We start from the raw sequence: 20,285 nt of genomic DNA, 5'->3' as shown, positions 1-20,285 counted from the left end.
TGGTCCGACGGTTTTGGGTTATTGTTAAGCTGATTAACATTGTTAAGCTAATAACAACACATAAGGTACTTAATCAAATTAATCACATCATTATACATGAACATTTACATATTATATGCATATAAAAATTGAGTTTGAGTGACATATTATAATCAATATGAAATATTCTAGCTCTTTATCATTTTGAAAAGGTTCTTTGGAACTGCTAGAAATATATAAAACAGTTAAAAATAAAGTCTTTGTCTAATCAATGATTCAATCTAGGAAGAATGTCTGAATTTACATTTTGTATTCAAAGGGGGGGATTAATTTAGAATATAGTACATTTAAGGAAAATGTCAGCTTCTACAAAGACTCAACAAAAGCCTGAATTAGAATCTCTCTGAAATAACAATATCAGCTATCATTTACAGTACCAAACGAAAATTTCACACTAAGTAAAGTTTCTTAAAAATTAAACAAATAAAGTAGATTCATGAAACTATCTGGCCTATTTCAAGGTTGATAAGAAAAATAGAGAATCTATAAATGTTGTTTTTGGAATAAAACCCACAACTGTCTAGAAAGAATAATATGGAAAATGTGTGAGTTTTCCTTTGGAAACAAAATATTAGTCTTGGCTTAGAAAATAAGACAGTATATTCTACTTGCTTAACAAAAATACATTTCTAATATCAAACATGTCACCAGCTAGCTGACAGCTAATGCTTCCTCAACTTGACAAACTGATGCACATCAGCACCCATCTGATAATAACCAGGTAAATAGCATTTTACTGAAACATTAAAATACAACAAAAAATTAAATGTAATATTAGATTTGCCATTTTTGATGGTGGGTTCACTTCTATAAGTTACATGATACAAGTCAAACTTTGGGAATCTTTACCAATATTTTATTTTTAAATTTAAAAATGTATTTATTTAGAAGCATTCAGAATGTCAACAAAACAGCTGCAACTTTTTTGCAATTACAGAATGGTATTCAGTTAACAGAACAAGAATTATTTCATATAAATTGCATCAGAGACAACTGATGATGAAAAAATTACCATCCCCATATATAATTCGTGCTGTGCACCAACAAGAACCTGCTTTAAATTTCCATGGCAATTTACACCTCCATACTGTACCAAGCAAGGTTAGTGGCTACCGAGAATATCACCAGGACAGGACTGTCTAAAAACACATTTGGTAGTGTGTTAACTATACAAAAAAAGGACACAAATCTTACACAGCCTTACATTTCAATTTTTTTCTTCAGAAGGAGTGATTTGTGTATGGGAGGCAGGTTAAATGCTTTAAAGACAAGAAAAGAAAACTACGCTAGAACCAACTTATTTAGCATCATCCTCTTCTTCCTCCTCCTCCTCCTCCTCCTCATCTTCGTTTTCTTGCTTTTTTCTTTTTCAGGCTTAACAACTCCCTTTTTTGCCTCATCAGGCTCTTCTCTAGCTCAATGTGCAGTAATACCCTTCTTGTAGTTCTTTTCGTAAGGCTGCTTGTCCTCTGCAGCAGTGTGATTTCATATTCCCCAGCTTCTTTGCAACGTCACCAATGAACAGGCCAGGATGCTCTCCTTTGATTTTGGAGCGATACCCAGAACAAACAAGAAAAAGGCTGAAGGAGGCCTCTTGGGTGCACTGGGGTCCTTGAATTTCCTTTTTGTTTCCCCTTTAGAAAGGATATATAAGTTTTCATTTCTCTTTCATAATAGGCCTTGTCCACCTTTGCCATGTCTTCAAATTTTCCTTTCTCTTCAGCCGACATGGTCTTCCACCTCTCTGAGCACTTCTTAGAAAACTCTAAGAAGTTGACTGAAGTACTTGGGCACTTCCTCCTTGTGCTCTTCCTGGCAGGTTTGCACAAAGAAGGCATACGAAGACATTTTGTCTCTTGGCTTCTTAGATCTCCTTTGCCCATTTTCAAAAAAATTTTTTTAATTGATTTAGAGAGAGGGAGAGAGAGAGAGAAAGAGAGAGCAAAGAGAAGGAGGGGGAGAGAAAGGAGAGAGGAAGAGAGAGATGAGAGAGAAACATCAACTGGCTGCCTCCCACATGCACCCCAACTGGGGATCGAACCCGCAACCAGGCTATGTGTCCTGACTGGGAATCGAACCCCTACCTTTTGGTGTACAGGACAATGCTCCAACCGAGCCACACTGGCCAGGAACTGCCCATGTTTAATTACTTTTCCTCAGGGAGCACACAGTCGCCAAGTGCCCGCACCCGCCCTGACACTGTCTCTATGGAGCTCAATATACTGTGATGGCGCTCTTTACCAACATTTTAAATGGTTTGGTATTCTAATATATTAAGAATATATCTCAATTTATTTAACCAATTCTCTTTTGATGGACAATTAGATTACATCCAATTTTTTGCACCAGGCCTCTAGTTTTTTTACTAAACAGAAATATTGTGAAAACACATTTCAATATCTACCTTTGTATACCTGACCAAGAAGTGGAATGGTTGGTTAAAATGTATGCATCTTTTAAAAGATTCTGAATTTATACTCCAAAATTCCTCTCAATAAAACTGCATTAATTTACATTATTTCAGGCAGTGCAGAAGAGTGATTGTTTCCCTACTTCCTTATCAACACTGAATAATATCAGTCTTTATTAACACATGAAAATGATCTCATTTGCATTTACATGTCTTTTATTTCTAGTAAGGTCATCAAATCCAGCTTTAAGCATTTTTTCTTATTCTTTTGTTTTCAACTGCACTATCCAGCCTCTCAATATTATTCTTCACAACCAATGCAGTTCTAAGTCAAAGGGGAAATAAAGTAAAGGAAGAAAAATATGTATTTCCTTCTAAGAAAAGGTTAAGGAATAATTTAAAGCAAAATGCTGATTTAGTATTCACCTGTCCACTTTAAGAGCTCTCAATATGCTTAAAAATAACACAAGCAGTTAGCAAGTCAATCAAATTTATTTATTTTCAATTTAAATAATATTCTAACATGCTAATAAACAGAAAAGACACTAGCATTTATCTCAAGATCAGGAATCACAAATATTAATGCCTACAAAGACTAGGCAAAAAACATAAATGAATGAACTAAAAACATATGCACTGTCTAAAGAAGAATCACAGCTCAGGTCTAATTGATTAATGCCAAGTAGAAATGTAGGTCCAAGTATGCCATATTTTCCAAAAATCTAAAGTGTAAATCTGAATTTTAATGTTGTCTCCTAGTTTTTAAATGTTGAAAAAAAAATACCATGAAAATGAATTATCCAAAATCACTATTGGCTGGCCTTGAGGATATGTTTGTTCTCTGTTTTAGATAAATCAACAGGATGAGAACAAAATCTACTACTGTAGTAATTTCTGATGACAATATTCAAGAGAAATTTATCATATCACACATTATACACATTTGTCTGAAAAGATCAATATGGAACCAACAGTCCATTTCTGGATTAGCATTCACAGGTAAAGTCTGTCCTTGATTTTGGTCTTTAGCTGGGATTATGTGTACTTCTAGAAGTACATGAGGACCAAAGTGCAAGGACCAAAACAAGATGCATGGTTTTAAGAGAACCAGTTTCTAAAGCCTTAACTTTATATGATTCTTTCCTATAACTAATCTACCTGAAGAATGTTCCTCTGATTGGTCTACGCATCATGCAGGTTTTCCATTCCTACCCAACATCCGCTTTCTCACTCCCCAAAAGATATATTCCTTTCTCCTACTTTGTAAAAGTAAGTCTTACTTCTCACCTATCCTGAATCTTCCCAAGGTGCATTGCTCTACAGTATAAAAATCTTCAGGTGCCAAAGGGACAATTTAAAGTTCAGGTTTGGGCCGAGGCCGGTTTGGCTCAGTGGATGGAGCGTCGGCCTGCGGACTGAGGGGTCCCAGGTTCGATTCCGGTCGGGGGCATGTGCCTGGGCTGCGGGCACGTCCCCAGTGGGGGATGTGCAGGGGGCGGCTGATCGATGTTTCTCTCTCATCGATGTTTCTGACTATCTCTCTCTTCCTTCCTCTCTGTGGAAAATCAATAAAATATATTTAAAAAATAAAAAAATAAAAAAAAATAAAGTTCAGGTTTGGGAGTAGCCATTTTTAATCAAGGAACCTATAATAGGGTTTCCACCTTTAACTTATTTTTTTAACAGTGAAGCTCATCATTATTCTGGCCCTTGGATACACTGAATTCAAGTATATAGTAGAGTAGGGAGGGAGTGATAATGTTTACCAGTTCCATTTAGCAGCATCCCACTCCCCTTACTATCAAAGAATGCATTCTCCTACAGGAAGGTCCCCTCACAATAAGGCCAAGAGAGCATTAGTAAGAAATAATAAAGGCAGTGGAATCTTATTTTGGCCGAGATAAGGTCTAGGCAAAGCTACAAGACTCTGAGACTCTATCTTTCTATCTTATAATCTGAATTCAGAAGAGAGTGGCTATCATGGGATGCATGTTAATATGTTTATCTGAATTGACAAATGAAGTCAGACTTTGTCAGAAAATAAGTCTGATTTGGTTAGTAGGATTGACAATGAAAACTCAGCCAGCCAATTAGGTTATATGGAGGGCATTTTCCAAAGTTGAAAGAGCCAAATTCGGAGCTCCAAGGATTTGACAAAAATATAATTAAAGGACACAATACCATTTAGAGCCTTATGGTCAAAGAAAATTAATTTTTTTATTTATATTAAAAATTTATTGTGGAAAACTCATATATGTGATAAAAGACTCTCAAACACAAAATAATCATATTAAAATCATAGGAAGCTTGGGATGGATATAAATTCCAGAACAAAAAGGACATATAAAATCTACTACTGTTAAAGGGTATTTCTTCATGTATTTTTCAACAGATAATGGTATGTATCAAGTCATTACATTCTTGAATTACATTCAAATATAGGATATTCTAGTTTTATTTTCAAATTTTTATATTTATAATACATCAAAAACCATATTCTTTGCAATTATTTAACCTTATGATATCAACTTAAAAATATGTGAAGGGAGCCCTGGCCAGGTGGCCCAGTTCATTGAAGCATCATCCCATACACCTAAAGGTTTTAGGTTTGATTTCCAGTCAGGGCACATACCTAGGTTTCAGGTTGGATCCCATGCCCTACAGGAGATAACCGACTGACATGGATGTTTCTTTCTCTGTCTGTCTCTGTCTTATTCTTCCTCTCTCTAAAAACACCCTTTGGTGGATTTTTCTTTTTTTAAGTGAAAAGGGATACATCGTTTTACAAAATTCTCTTAGGAGGTATGTGAACAAAAAATTTTTTTGGATGACAGCTTTAGTGGACATCCATGGTTGCTACACTTTTGCCATTAATGTAAACATTAAGCATATAAACATAAAGCAATTGCTTTTTCAACTATTTACAATTAAACCCTTTAATGTAAGAATACCGAATATCCTAGGGTTTCCTGCTATCACCCATCCTTAGTATATTTAATCCATCAAAGAGATATCACAATGAACTCACTTCAATGCTGGAAAATTGGCTATTTTTCAGACCCTCCTTATTGGTGATCTTTTTCTGCCTGTTGATGTGATGAGTAATAGTGGCAATGTGGCAGTAGTTCAGTGGTTAAGAGCCAGACTTGAATTTGAAACCTAGCTTTATCATTTAACTAGAGGCCCGATGCACAAAATTCATGCAAGAGTAGGCCTTCATTTCCCCAGCTGCCGGCACTGGCTTCCCTCCGGCACCCAGGACTCGGGCTTCCATGGCAGCCTCGGCTTCCTCTGGAAGGACATCCAGTCTAATTAGCATATTATGCTTTTATTATTTTATTAGGCCCGGGGGATTGGGCCTAAGCTGGCAATCAGACAACCCTCTGGCAGCCAGGCAGCCCTCAGGGGATGTCCACTTGCCAGCGGGGAGGAGGCCTAAACTGTAGTTGGACATCCTTAGCGCTGCTGAGGAGGCAGGAGAGGCTCCCATCACCACCGCTGTACTGGCAGCCATCAGCCTGGCTTGTGGCTGAGCAGAGCTCCTCCCATGTGGGTGCCCTGACCACCAGAGGGCAGCTCCTGCATTGAGCATCTGCCCCCTGGTGGTCAGTGTGTGTCATAATGACCAGTCATTCCCAGTCCTTCTGCTGTTAGGGTCAGTTTGCTTATTACCCTTTTACTATATAAGATAGAGACCTGGTGCACATGTGTGGGCCGGCTGGTTTGCCCTGAAGGGTGTCCCAGATCAGGGTGGGGGTCCCGCTTGGGTGCCTGGCTAGCCTGGATGAGGGGATGATGGCTGTTTGCAGCTGGTCACACCCCCTTCAGGGTGGGGGTACCCAATGGGGTGCCTGGCCAGTCTGGGTGAAGGGCTGAGGGCCGTTTTCAGGCTGGCGGGTGACTGAAGCTCCCAACCTCTCCTTTTTTTTTTTTTATTCTGGGATTTATTTACCTTCTATGACTGTCACTGGAACTGAGAGCCGGCTTTAGCTCTGAGGCTTGGCTCCAGCTCTGAGACCTCGGCTGCTGAAAGCAGGTATCTGGGTTTGTTTGGCTTCTATAATTGAAACACTGTTGCAGCTCCAGCTCTGAGGCCTGGCTGGCTGAAAGCAGGTTTCTGGGGTTTGTTTAGCTTCTATAATTGCAACATTGTTTCTTAGAGTGCAGCTCAGAGCCCAGCAGTGGCAGGCAGGGAACCTTGGCTTCCTCCATCACCGGAGCAAGCAAGCCTCCTGTTCGCTTCAGCTGCCTGGCTGCCGGCCGCCATCTTGGTTGGCAGTTAATTTGCATATCGCCCTGATTAGTTGATGGGAAGCGTGTCAGAGGTACAGTTAATTACCATGTTTGTCTATTATTAGCTAGGATAGCTAGATGACTTAGGCATGTTACTTGATTCCCCCTTACCTCTGGTTCTTTTTTTTTAATTGATTTCAGAGAGTAAGGGAGAGGGAGAGAGAGATAGAAACATCAATGATGAGAGAGAATTACTGACTGGCTGCCTCTTGCATGACCCCTACTGGGGATCAAGCCTGCAACCGGGCATGTGCCCTTGATTGGAATCGAACCCAAGACCCTTCAGTCCACAGGCCAACACTCTATCCACTGAGCCAAACCAGCTAGGGCTACCACTGGTTCTTTATTTTTAAAATAAGGCTGATAATAGTACCTACCTCATAAGATGATTAGTACATTTATATAAATTTCTTAGAACAATGCTTGGTGCATAATAAGTGCTTTACAAGTGTTAACTATTATTAGTGAAATTGCTGAAGACATCTGTGACACCAACACCACTCATTCATTCATACTTTCATCAGATAATAAATATTAATATTTACAGTATGCCAGGCACTGTGCCAGACGATAGGAATTCAAAGATGATGGAATATAGTACCTGCTTTCCAAAGTTTCATACCCTATTAGGGAGGACAAACATTAAAGCAACACAAGAACATTAACAAATAATTGTGGTTGAAAATTGTTTCATTGAGGTTTGAACTAAGCACTGTAGAACTGCAGAGAAGAAAGAAGATCCCAGAGAAGACTTTCTAGAGAATGTGACTTTTAATTTGGAGCCTGAAGGATAGAAAGAAGCAGAAGGATAGATAAGGAGGAAAAGGGCATTCAAATTAGAAAGCTAGCCGTACATTTAAGAGTCTCAATATTTTTTCTATAGAGAAGAGCTTAGAGAGAATTAAACAGACATTTCTATGATCTTCTACCACTTTAAATGCATCTCTAACTTATAACTGGAATAAAATTATGTCCCATTTTTCTCTACATGCCATGCCCTAATGTTTATACTTTGTCTTACTCTTTTCTCCTATGTATAATTGCAGGTGTTAATTTTCCAGACCAAACTGGGTACATTTTTCTCTGCATAAGCAGTTGCTGCATTTTATCTGAAAGATTTTTTAAAGTAATAATAGAAGCAATATTTTAATAAAATAAATTCTTTATAAGAAGGAAAAGTAGTGTAACAGCTTAGTTTACAATCATAATTAGTTTCGATTTAATCTGGCTTTCTTATCAATAATGCAAACAACTCCAAGCCAAATAACTTTGTATATTATAATAAATAACTATAAAGAGCTTTAAAAATAATCTTCATGACCACTGCTTATCCCCTGAACAGAGATGATACATACCTGTGTCTGAAGGACGTAAAAAGTCTGTGTCACAGGTGAAAAAGGTCTGATGGTCCTGAGCTGACAAATTCATGTCATAGTATGTAAGTGGCTCTTTACCAGTCACCCAAGTGAGTCTTTACCAAAACAAAAGAAAATATGTAAATCAAACATGAGAGAGTATTGATTTGCTATAACAGACACTATTTAAAATTCAAACATATGCTGCTAAAAATTCCCTATCAGGATGCTTTAAAAGCTTATTATAATGAATAAAAGAGATAACCTATAAAAACTACTTAGAGTATAACAGAACATAAAAAATGAAAAGGGAAAGGCTAGATTATTCAACAAACACTGTTTCAAAATTGGATTTGAAGGGATAAGATAATTTGCCTCAGATATATACCTTTTTAAGTATATTTCAGTACATTTTCAGTGAGTTAGAATGATTAAAAGTAAAAGTACAAAGAAAGAAGAAAACACAGGTTGATTTTTACCAGATATCAAGATGGTAAAGGGCTTTCAAAGCATAAAAGCAAAGAGGAACTTTTCTCAGATGTTACTAAATTAGAAATTTAAACTTTCATATTCCTCCGAGACTCACAATAGCACGTTAACAGATTGGCTAATAAATACATTTTAAAATGTGCAATATCATTAGTCATTAACAAACAGCAAATTAAAAGAAATAATTACTTTCACCTATTAAATTGGCAAATATGTATATATTGTTAAGTGGAATATGGACTCACACATACTGCTGGTATCATGTAAATTGGCATTTATATTTCTGGTTCTAGAAATCAATTAGGCAATATCTATCAAGAACCTTAAAAATATTTACACCTACCTAGGGGATGGGTATACTAGTATATTATATTATTCCATCCTCTCTACTTTTGTTTATTTTTCAAATTTTCCACAATCAAAATAAGATTAAAGGGAAGGGGAAAAAACTGTTCACACCCCTTGATTCAGTAATCCCAGTGCTACAAATCAACTCTAAGGAAATAATCATATATGTGGTTAAATATTTATATACAGAGATATCCCTCTAGTGTAAATGTTAACAGTGAAATCTATGACCCAGATAGGCAAGCAGTAGAGAAGGTATGGTAAATACAAGTACTAAAAATCATGTTTTTGAAGAAATTCTGTGGGAATTTCACACATTGTGATGTTGAAGTTTTGATTCTATACATGCATATAGAAGAGAGACTGGATGGAAATACTAATAGTAATTATTACTTAGTGGTAAAAAGAGGTGATCTTTACTTTCTTTTTCATACATCTCTTTATTTTCTTCCCAATTCCTACAATGAATATATGTACATTTTATAATCTGAAGAAAAAGCACTTTAAAAGCACATTGTAAATATTATTTATATGAGTACTAAAGATGTTAAGTTATTTAATAGTACGAGTTGCCTTGTTATTTAACGTTTTTAGCTATTCTGCAAGAAATTATCATAAAGAGAAAAAGGAAAAGAAAATTCTTATTCACTTAACAGTTTTGCTATCCATTCTAAAACCATAAAAAATTATTTATTAACAATCTACATTATTCCCAAAATGATTTAAAGCAGTTAAAAATATAATGTATAATATACTATATAATAAAAGCCTAATATGCTAAGTGTCTGGTCATCTGGTTGGCCATTCAACCAATTAAAGCGTAATATGCTAAGGCTGCTCAACCGCTCACTATGACATGGATTGACCACCAGGGGCAGACGCTCCAACCAGTAGGTTAGCTTGCTGCTGGGGTCCAGCCAATCAGGACTGAGCAAGACAGGCCGGAAATGTCCTGGAGCCCTCCCGCAGTCCCTCCCCAGCCCCAATCATGCACCGGTGGGGTCCCTTGGCCTGGCCTACACCCTCTCACAATCCAGGACCCCTCAGGGGATGTTGGAGAGCCGGTTTTGGCCCAATCCCGCAGGACAGGCCAAGGGACCCCACTGGTGCATGAATTCGTGCACCGGGCCTCTAGTCCAGTGATGGCGAACCTTTTGAGCTCGGCGTGCCAGCATTTTGAAAAACCCTAACTTAACTTTGGTGCCATGTCACATATAGAAATTTTTTGATATTTGCAACCATAGTAAAACAAAGACTTTTATTTTTGATATTTATTTTATATATTTAAATGCCATTTAACAAAGAAAAATCAACCAAAAAAATGAGTTCGCGTGTCACCTCTGACACGCGTGTCATAGGTTCGCCATCACTGCTCTAGTTAATAACATAAACTAGAAGTAAATTAAAAACACTAAGTAAAGTAAAAACTAGGACTGGGCCATAAAATGGAATCTGGAATGAGGCTAATATGAAATATATACACTTGCTAAGGGTTAGCTACAATATGACCACACAATTATTATCATTGCAATTTAGACTATTACATTAAGATAAACTACTCATTCAAAGAAGCATACGTATTCTTGATTCTAAGATAAGAAACTTCTCTTTAAAACCTTCATGAAGTAGACACTGTAAAATATAACAAAGAATAGCCTAAAACCTTTTTTTTTAAATATATTTTATTGATTTTTTACAGAGAGGAAGGGAGAGAGATAGAGAGTTAGAAACATCGATGAGAGAGAAACATCGATCAGCTGCCTCCTGCACATCTCCTACTGGGGATGTGCCCGCAACCCAGGTACATGCCCTTGACCGGAATCGAACCTGGGACCTTTCAGTCCGCAGGCCGACGCTCTATCCACTGAGCCAAACCGGTTTCGGCAACCTAAAACCTTTTTTAATAAACACAGTGAGAAGTTCAAGGATCTGTCTCTTGCAGAATCCCTTAATACAAGCTAGTGGCATCTCTCATAAAAGCCTAGTTTTCACTTCCCAGGACTGACTGTCCTACACTATCAAGTCCTTAAGCACAGAGATTATTACTGAATCATTTAGTATCCCCATCATTTTACACAGTGCCCATACATAACAGACACATAATGTTTCTTATTCAATGAATTAAATAACATGCCCAGTCTATCTCCAGGTAAAACACAGCCCTTCTCAAAATAAAAGTAAACTGCCCTAACCGGTTTGGCTCAGTGGATAGAGCGTCAGCCTACAGACTGGAGGGTCCCAGGTTCGATTCCGGTCAAGGGCATGTACCTTAGTTGCGGGCACATCCCCAGTAGGGAGTGTGCAGCAGGCAGCTGATGGATGTTTCTCTCTCATGGATGTTTCTAACTCTGTATCCCTCTCCCTTCCTCTCTGTAAAAAGTCAATAAAGTATATTTTTTAAAAATAAATAAATAAATAAAAGTAAACTATCTTTGGTCATAAGTTTCAAAAAATGTTTTCTCATTTAGTGTATAAACCAGGAGAGAAATGGATACAGTAGAGCACATAGAAAATGGCAATATAAAATACAATATAAAAGTACTACACCCTGGACTGTGGCACAAATGAAATTCATATTCACATTCAGATTGATATTTTCTAGTGACTGCTCAAATAAATTTTGAAATCGAGCACATATGCACAGGAATATACTGATATTTGTAATTTTTTCTTAATCTTATAAATTCTTTGAAAAGGCTTTCTGCCATAAACCGGGGGTCAAATGTATACTTATTATGCATTATGAACACTATTATAATAAGTACTATCAAGATGCTGCCAACTAAACTGCTAATCATTTTATCTTACTAGTATATATCAGTATCCCCAACTAAAAGGGCTATAATATAGTTATAAAAACAAGTGTTTCCATAATACTTTTACTCTAAAACCAATGCTGTAATTATACTAAAAGCAAAATGTATTACCTCCTATATTCTGCTCCTCTGAAAAGGTTTAGAGGGTTTCTCCATACCTTGCATTCTAAAAAACAAAGGAGAAAAGGGAGGAAGTGAGACAATTTAATCAAATGCTGTTAAACCTTAATTCGCCAACATTTATTGTATAGTCACTGTATACTAAGTACAGTGCTAGCCACTGATAGCACAAAGATAAGTAAGGCATGGATCACCCTACTGTCACGGAGCATAAAATTAAATCTAGTCATTCCCTTATTTCTGTCTTCACAGCATTTGGTTCATAATTCAATTATAGCACTTACCATATTATAATGTGATTATCTGTTTGGTTTTAAGTTTCTCCCTTTTATTTCTTTTAAATGTTTTATCGATTTTAGAGAGAGAGGAAGGGCGAGGGAAAGAAACATAGATGTGAGAGAAACATCGATCAGCTGCCTCCAGCATGCCCCCTACTGGGGATGGAGCCAGCCACCCAGGAATGTGCCTTGACCAGGAATCGAACTAGGAATTGAACTGCCGACCTCTCGGTACATAAGGAGGATGCTCAGCCAACTGAGCAACACCGGCCAGGGCCCTTTTATATTTGTAATTGATTTTTGTTTGAGAGAGTGAGAAAGAGGAAGGGAGAAAGAGAGAGAAACAGTAATTTGCTATTCAACTTATTTATGCATTTATTGGTTGACTCTTGTATGTGCCCTGACTGTGGGGATTGAGCTCACAACCCTGATGTATGGGGATGACATTCTAACCAACTGAGCTACCCAGCCATTATTTGCCTTTTTAATTGTGTTGACTTGAACTCAACCCTGAGAGTGAGGACTTAAATTTTGTGCCCAAGCACCTGACATACTTCACCCTAGTCCCCATACTGCAAAATTGAGCTGATGGTACAAAATCAATGGTGGGTAAAACTGCCAGTACTTTAGCCCGAGTCAAGGCAGTGACACCAAATCATACTGGTCGTCATTGGATTCATTACTGGCTAGCCCAGTAAAACAAGGCAATACCAAGTATGAGGATTGTCCTCCTGGCCTAATCTACTTCCTGCTGATTGGACTGTGGATATGATAGGTGGAGTCAGAGTGGCTGTCTTAGACCACAAGGCAAAACTGCATTTGGAGACGGCAGGCTAACAAAATAGGAGTCTGAGTCTCTGATGATTCTCACTCTCTAGATCAATATATACATGGATAGACAAACTTCTCTCTATTGTTGTGAGTTTCTACCTCCCACAGCTAAACACAATCTTAACTATACAGCTCTAAAGACTAACTATATAGCTCTGAAAACATTAGATAAGTAATCACCTGACACATTCTGTCTGCTGTTTTCACTTTCTCTGCTGTTGGAAAGAGAAGCTGGCTCTGACATGCTTCTTTCTGTTCCTCCCATCAATGGTCGCAAATGGTTTACCGACACTTGCTCAATAAAAGATGTACCATGTTTATGGAAGTACCACCATTCAAATATCTATGACAAACAGAAAACATCTTTCATTTAATACAGAACTAATGAGCAGATATGAGCTCAAATTAAAACATTGTCTCAAGATGTTCCTTTAATTCAGCATTTTAAATGTACTCTCCTTCCAAAAAAATAAGCCAAATATAAGATTACCCAATAACATATGCGAGCAAAAGTGAAATACTTCTTTCATAGCTTTGTCATGAAATTTAGACAAGCTTAGGCAAAATGAAAAGAAATACATCTGTTAAATAAACCATTAAAAACAATAAAAAGGTTTAATCTATAGATTATGTTATATTACATTGTCATTTTATTCTATCTGTAGCATAATTGGAAAAAAAATAAGTTTGAAACAACTAGCATGATGGATTAGACTAGGCTTAGAATGCCCCCATTTGACTCCCAATTTTGCTATCTATTTATTAGCTTTGTGCCTTAGGCAAGTCACTTAACTGCTAACCTCTCAGAACATCAATGTCCTATCTACTGAATATGGTTAATAAGAATTATAAGTGTCCCTTGAGAAATAAAGTACTATTCCAGTATTTGACGGTATTATCAATGTAGGTTAAGGATCAGGTTGATTCCAATTTTGGACCATTTAAAAAACAGAATATTCACTTCTTTCTGTGTCCATGGTTTATCACTATTACAAAAAGAGGAATCAAAAGAAGCTCTTTGTGCTGAATTAGCAGAAAGTTTCACATTTGAACACTCCAACTTTCTCAATTCCCTTTGCCTGACTCTTTTGGGTTACAGCTTAAATGACACATCATTGGGGAACTTTTCCTGATTCACAAACAGAAAGCTGTACTCCCATTGGATCTTGTTATTATCCTTTGATAGTAATCGTTTCACTTGTAATAATTAAACAACTGATTTTGTTGCTATCTTTCAAGCACCCAAAGAACACGACCCCTTTAGGAAGGGGTAACACAATCAGCACAGCTAGCTTCCTCATTTCCTTCCTTACTGAAGAATCGCTATTTCAGTGAGGCCTTCCCCAACTTCCCTGTATAAAATGTCAGCCTTCTCCTCTGACACTTCACATGCCTTTTTCTGCTTCATTTTCTCTTTAGCACTTACCACTAATAGTAAGAACATACTATTTGTTTTACTTATTTATCTTTTATTATATATTGCTCTAATATAATGTAATTTCCACAAGGATTTTTTCCCGTTTTGTACGTCGCTACAAGCTCAGAAACACTGTGTGAAACCCTGTAGGTACTAAATTCAAAAAATGTCAAATGAATCAATGTCCATAATCACCTGTAGACCACATTTCGTGAGGACAGAAGCTGTGCTCATCTGCTTACCATGGTATCCCCAACATCTAAAAGAGTGCCTAACAAATATTTATAAATATTTGTCAAATGAATCATCAATCAATCAGGGACTTTATAGATTAAAACTGTTCAAATGACTAGTAACTAGTTTCTGACTGTAAAATAACTTGAATACCTTCCTTCTCTTGCTTGTGGACCACCTTCCCTTACAAAGTCAACTGATAGCATACTCTCTACCCTGTAGCAGACAAATGTGCTGGTATTACTTTACTTAAAGAATAAACAAACATATCCACACTACTTAAGAGACTACAGTCTCTTTAAAAACTATTTTGCTATGATCAGTGAGACAGAGAGAGGTATCAGTTCTTAAACCTTTAAGAATGTTATTTTTTGCTTCAGTAAACAACAGAACAAACATGTTAAAAAGATGCCAAAAGTATGATATCATTTTGTACACTGAAGCCCAATTACTCCATGGACCAAATGCTGTAACATTTATAGGACAGTGCTAGAAAATCAAGGGGCAGAATTTTTTCTATCATGCCACTAACGTCTTATGCTCAGTCTAGAATGGCTTTTCCTGCTTTCTTTTACTGAGTTAGCAGGCAGTTAATCACCACCAAATATAGCCCCAGATTGGCTTCTTTTACTAAGAAATGGGATGAAACTTCTTTAAAACAACCAAAAGAAATCACAAAGCAGAAGTTATTCATGTGACAGAAAAGACAAGATTTATATTACATCAGTCAGGGACATTAATCATAAAGGCAACAATGACAAAATGTGTCCTTCACTATATGAAGTGTTGGCAGTTTTTTAATTAGTTAATATGTTTGTTAGTTGTTGTTATTTACCTTTTGAATCAACTTTTTAACCCAAACGAGCAATAATAATTGCTAATACTTACCAAGCATTGTGCCAAGTTCTTTACATGCATTAATTTTCACAACAACTGATTTCAGAAAGAACATCTATTCCCGCTTTAAATAACTAGCTCTGGTTCACACCATCCATACTTGGTAGAGCTAGGATTCTTACTCAGGTTTACCTGACTTCAGAGGTTCTAACCATTACACAGGCTACCTCCGAAACATACCACAGTGTATGTATATATGTAAGTGTGTGTGTATATACACACAAGTTTGGTAAGTCCAGGTGGTGAAAGAAATTATAAACATAACCTTTGCTAATGAAAACTCATCAATTTTGCAAGAGTGATGACAAAATTTAACCTTTACAATGTTTCCTAATTTTAAAACTTTGGTTTAGCCCTAGCCAGTTTGGCTCAGTGGATAGAACATCAGTCTGGGGACTGAACAGTTCCTGGTTCAATTACAAAGGGCATTGTACCTCAGTTGCAAGCTCGATCCCCAGCCCTTGTTGGGACATGCAGGAGGCAACCAATCGCTGTGTCTCTCTCACAGTGTTTCTCTGTCTCTCCCCCTTCCCTCCACTATCTCTAAAAACCAATGAGTAATATCCTCAGGTGAGGAATAACAAAACAAAACTTTGGTTTAAAAAGATCGTATGTATCCCTGCTGGGTAGCTCAATTGGTTAGAGCATATGCCAAGTTGCGGGTTCAATCCTTAGGGCACATGCAAGAATCAACCAATGAATGCATAAATAAGTGGAACAACAAATCGATGTTTCTTTCTCTTTTCCTCTCTCTAAAAATCAATCCATAAATAAAATTTAAAAGATAATATATAACATATATATAAATTTCCCCTTATAAATCAGGAGTTTAAGACTCAGAATTTAGCCCTTACCGGTTTGGCTCAGTGGAAAGAGCATTGGCCTGCAGATTGAAAGGTTCCAGGTTCAATTCCAGTTAAGGGCATGTATGTACCTTGGTTGCGGGCAGATCCACAGTAGGAGGTGTGCAGGAGACAGCTGATCGATGTTTCTCTCTCATCAATATTTCTAACTCTCTATCCCCCCCACCACTTCCTCTCTGTAAAAAATCAGTAAGATTATTTTTTTTAAAAAGGCTCAGAATGTATGTGATTTGCCCAGTTATAAGCCAGTAAGTGGCAGAGTCAAGACTTAAAACCACATCTTCTAGTTCTAAAACCAAAGCTTTTTCTATTACATCAGCTGTTTAAAGATCATTTATTTTCTTTATTTTGACTCATACTGTATTGACTAAATGTGCTTAATTATGAATGGACTTTATAAATCAATACATTTTAAGGCTTACTGGTATATTAACCCATAGTTTTCATCCTGAGTTCCTCAATAACTTTTTTTAAGTCAAGAGAAAAATCCCTTTCTTGTCTGGCATTTCACTTTAACAAAATGGTCAAGTGTTAGTCCTTATAAAAAAAAGACAAAACCAAAACACTCCAATACAAATGCTGTTATTTCTACTATAGCTGTAGAGCACCACCTAGAGATGAGAAAAAAGTACAGAAAAATTCCTTGGCCATGCACACCATAATACTTCCTAAGATTTGTATGTGTAGCAATACTTTTCCAAAGTTTCTTCCATTACTAGGGATGGTAACAAAAAGTATAAACTTAAAAAAAAATTTTGAATTAAAAATGCAAGCTGGATGAAATAAGACAAGAAAAAGCTGAATTAAAGTTAAATTGACTTCTTTATTGTAGGACTTCTCAGAATAACAACAGCCCAAATTCATTAAATGTTCACTTTGTATGAGCTACCAGTTTGTTACTAACTTTTACACACCTTACCTCATTTAGTCATCATAACCTATGAAGTAGATACTGTTATTACCCCCCCCCCCATTTACACCTCAGAAAACCGGGGGATAGAAAAGTTAATTAACGTGCCCTAAGTCACACCACCAAAGTGAGGGTTAACCTGACTCAAATCCTGCTCTTAAACACTCCAGAGAAAATAACTGGCAGCCTATAGGCTGAATTCAAGACACAGATAAATTTTTAGTTTGTCCAATGCTGCCAACATTAACATACTGTGAGATTTTATATAAAAACTTGTGTATCCAGATTCTCTTGGGATCATTTGGAAAATCTGGTAATAATGGTCCACAAGTCTACATGGCAACAATCAGCTTTAGCCCTTCCTAGAAGTAGCATGCATTGTCCAGTCTACTCAGCCCTCAAAGTAAGAATTCAGTTTTTACACTGTGCCCATTTCACTCATTTTTGTTACGAAGATGGGCCCTGTAAGCATTTAAATGCAATTCACCTCTCAATTCCCTACATAATGTAAGTCTTTTATACACAACTGCATACTGTCAATCTCTAAAAGTGGAGAGGAGATGCGGTGGCTTTTTCAAGATACTGAACACATTTTGAGGATGCTGATCTACACGTATTTATAATTATTGTAACTGTATAAAGAGTTGTGATCTTTAGATAAATACAAAAGCATGAAGGAAATGGAAACTACTTACAAATATTAGTCCTGATATCAAAGAACATGTCCCTGTAAGTGCCACATAGAATTTGGACGTCAGTGAATTTAAAAATACTGTCACTGCCAAAAGGAAAAAAAAAAAAAAATCAAAGTTTAAAAAAAAATGCAAATTCAAAGTACTCAAGTTACAAATATGCAGGTGTCTTTATAAGTGGGGGAACAAAAGTGGCTTAATATCTAGTATGACATTCACTTGAGAAAGTTGTAATTTTTTTAAAAGCGACTTTAACGTCCCATTGTATGCTACTCTCAAAAAAAAAAAACACTTGCTTTTGCGTGGCCAGGAGCTCGGCGGGTGGCCAGGTAGCTGGGCTGGTGGAGTAGCTGGGCTGGTGGAGAAGCTGGGCTGGGAAAACAGCCCAACGAGAGTAGCAACAAACCGAGAGCTCCCTCCCTGCACCTGACTCGCTCAAAGTCTGGGCCAGGCTCTTCAAATAAACTGTCTCATAAATACTTTGGATTTTAGACATAAAAATTGCAAAACACTTAACTAGTCTCATCTAAATGGTGTACCTGGTTAACACGTAGGAAAATAAATGACACACTTTCACTGAGTGGAATAACCACCAGCAGGCGCTTCATTAACCGGTTACAGAGACCACCGCATTGGCTCCACCAAACCGGGTAGGAAGGCCCAGTTATTTAGCTTGTTTTTGTGTTCGCTGTACCTGAATGTACATAATAACTATGTTCTAAAAAAAAAAAAAAATCAAAACTATTTCGGAGCATTATCCCAGCATTCCGTGCCATCTCATGGGACAGAAAGGGAGGCATTTACGCTGCAGTCGCGACCTAACGGAGCTGCTCCCATCCGTGCCGAGGCCGAGTCCGGGGCTGCAGGAACCTCCGCCCGGGCCACGTGGCGAGCCGTCCGCCGACGTGGCGAGGGCCCACCGCCGTGTGTGGCTCTCTCTCCCTTCACTACCTGCATTTCTCTAGTTTGTTACCGAAGGGAAAGCCCTAACAACGAACAGACCAAAAAAAATCTCACGAAAACTGTGCTGACAACTATTTAAAACACGAGGGCGGTTGGCCAGGATCCGGGGCCCTCACACACTCGAGTAGAGAGGAGCGCTCGTCTTCGTGGGCTCGGCCGGGCACGGCCCGGGGAGCGGCGGGCGGGCGGCTCGCAGGCCCGATTTTCCCGGGATCCTACCAATGGCGGGGGTTGTGTGTCTAAGTCCTGCATCCCGGTCTGCGAGCGCCCCGGTCGGTCCCTTCAGGTGGCAGCTCCGCCCCGGGGAGACGCGGCAGCAGGGAGGCGGACCTCGGGTCCGGGAGGAGCCGGTGGCCACTGCCCGGCGTTGACAGGCGGCGGCGGAGCGGCGGCCCCAGAGAAAAGAAACCCACGGAATCGCCGCGCGCCGCCGCCTCCTTCCCCGGAGCCCTCCAGGGACCACTGAACCTCTGCCCTTTGGCCTTTGACCCCCCAACACGCCCGGCACACACACCCCCGCCCCAACCCAACCCCCGGGGAAGTCTGGGCCTCTCACCCGCGGCCACATTCTCACACAGCCTCAGCGGGACCCTCAGAGCGTAAAGCAGCCCCAGCCCCACCACGAACCACAGCGAGGCCCACGTCCCCATCAGCCCGGCCCGCAGCCGCTCCCTCCAGCCCGGCGGCGGGCTCGGGCCGGGAGCGGGTGCCTGAGGAGAGGCCGCGGCCGCGGCGGCAACACCCGGCCCGTCGCCGTCCGCCATCTTGGCGCTCCCCGGGCGCCGGCGCTGGGAGGGAAGCCGGGCAGGAAGCCGGGCGCCGGGAATCCTGGGATAGTGGCGGGCCTGAGGCTGGCCGCTGGGAAGGCCGAGCGCCTCGGGGGTCCGGGGCCGAGGTTTGGGAGGTGAAGGAGTGTCCCTGGGCGGGGGCTACCTGCTCCTTCCGAGGGCGGCCCGGGACGGATAGCGGCACCTCCTCCGGAGAAACGAGGCTGGGATGTGACCCCGGAGTGAAGTGATTTCGCTTCCATGAGCGTGAGGGTCACCCTTCGCCCGCATTTCCTGGGCTTTGAAAAGCCGCCGGCCCAACAGGGACCGAGCAGCACTTAGCCCCTTGGACGGGGAAAACCTAGAGGAGTAGCAAGTGCTGTTTGGTCGGATGGGGCTCGGGCGCCAAGAGCAGTCGAGACCCGCTCCCCGCGTCCCGCAGATGAGAGGGGAAGTGAATGTAACTCAGTGAGGACGGCATTAGACTTAAAGTCACTTCAGGCAAAGGCGACTGACTTCCCGGCCCGAGCCGCGCCCCGCCCCGCCCCGGCGCCCGTCACCCG

General features: G+C 39.4%; 1 protein-coding gene across 9 annotated transcripts in view; it reads right to left on the bottom strand.

Moving 5' to 3' along the window:
* Positions 1 to 20,252, bottom strand: part of ST7L (suppression of tumorigenicity 7 like) — a 66,304-nt gene extending 46,052 nt beyond the window's left edge. For 2 of the 9 annotated variants that reach the window (XM_059674915.1, XM_059674914.1), the window contains exons 1-5: positions 19,512 to 19,851; positions 17,996 to 18,078; positions 13,160 to 13,322; positions 11,862 to 11,916; positions 8,098 to 8,213 (exon numbers count right to left, since the gene is read on the bottom strand). In XM_059674915.1, the coding sequence (XP_059530898.1) occupies positions 8,098 to 8,213; positions 11,862 to 11,916; positions 13,160 to 13,322; positions 17,996 to 18,078; positions 19,512 to 19,719 (625 nt within the window). In that variant the 5' untranslated portion in view covers positions 19,720 to 19,851. Of the gene's footprint in view, positions 1 to 8,097; positions 8,214 to 11,861; positions 11,917 to 13,159; positions 13,323 to 17,995; positions 18,079 to 19,174; positions 19,438 to 19,511; positions 19,854 to 19,888 lie in introns of those variants that run through there. The other 7 variants (XM_059674916.1, XM_059674917.1, XM_059674913.1 and 4 more) reach the window with 7 other exon arrangements.
* Between the last annotated feature and the right edge of the window lie 33 nt (positions 20,253 to 20,285).

The sequence above is a fragment of the Myotis daubentonii genome, chromosome 18, assembly GCF_963259705.1.
Source record: "Myotis daubentonii chromosome 18, mMyoDau2.1, whole genome shotgun sequence".
Taxonomy (NCBI): Eukaryota; Metazoa; Chordata; class Mammalia; order Chiroptera; family Vespertilionidae; genus Myotis; species Myotis daubentonii.
Note: the sequence above shows the minus strand (reverse complement) of the source record. Positions and strands in the feature narration are given on the sequence as shown.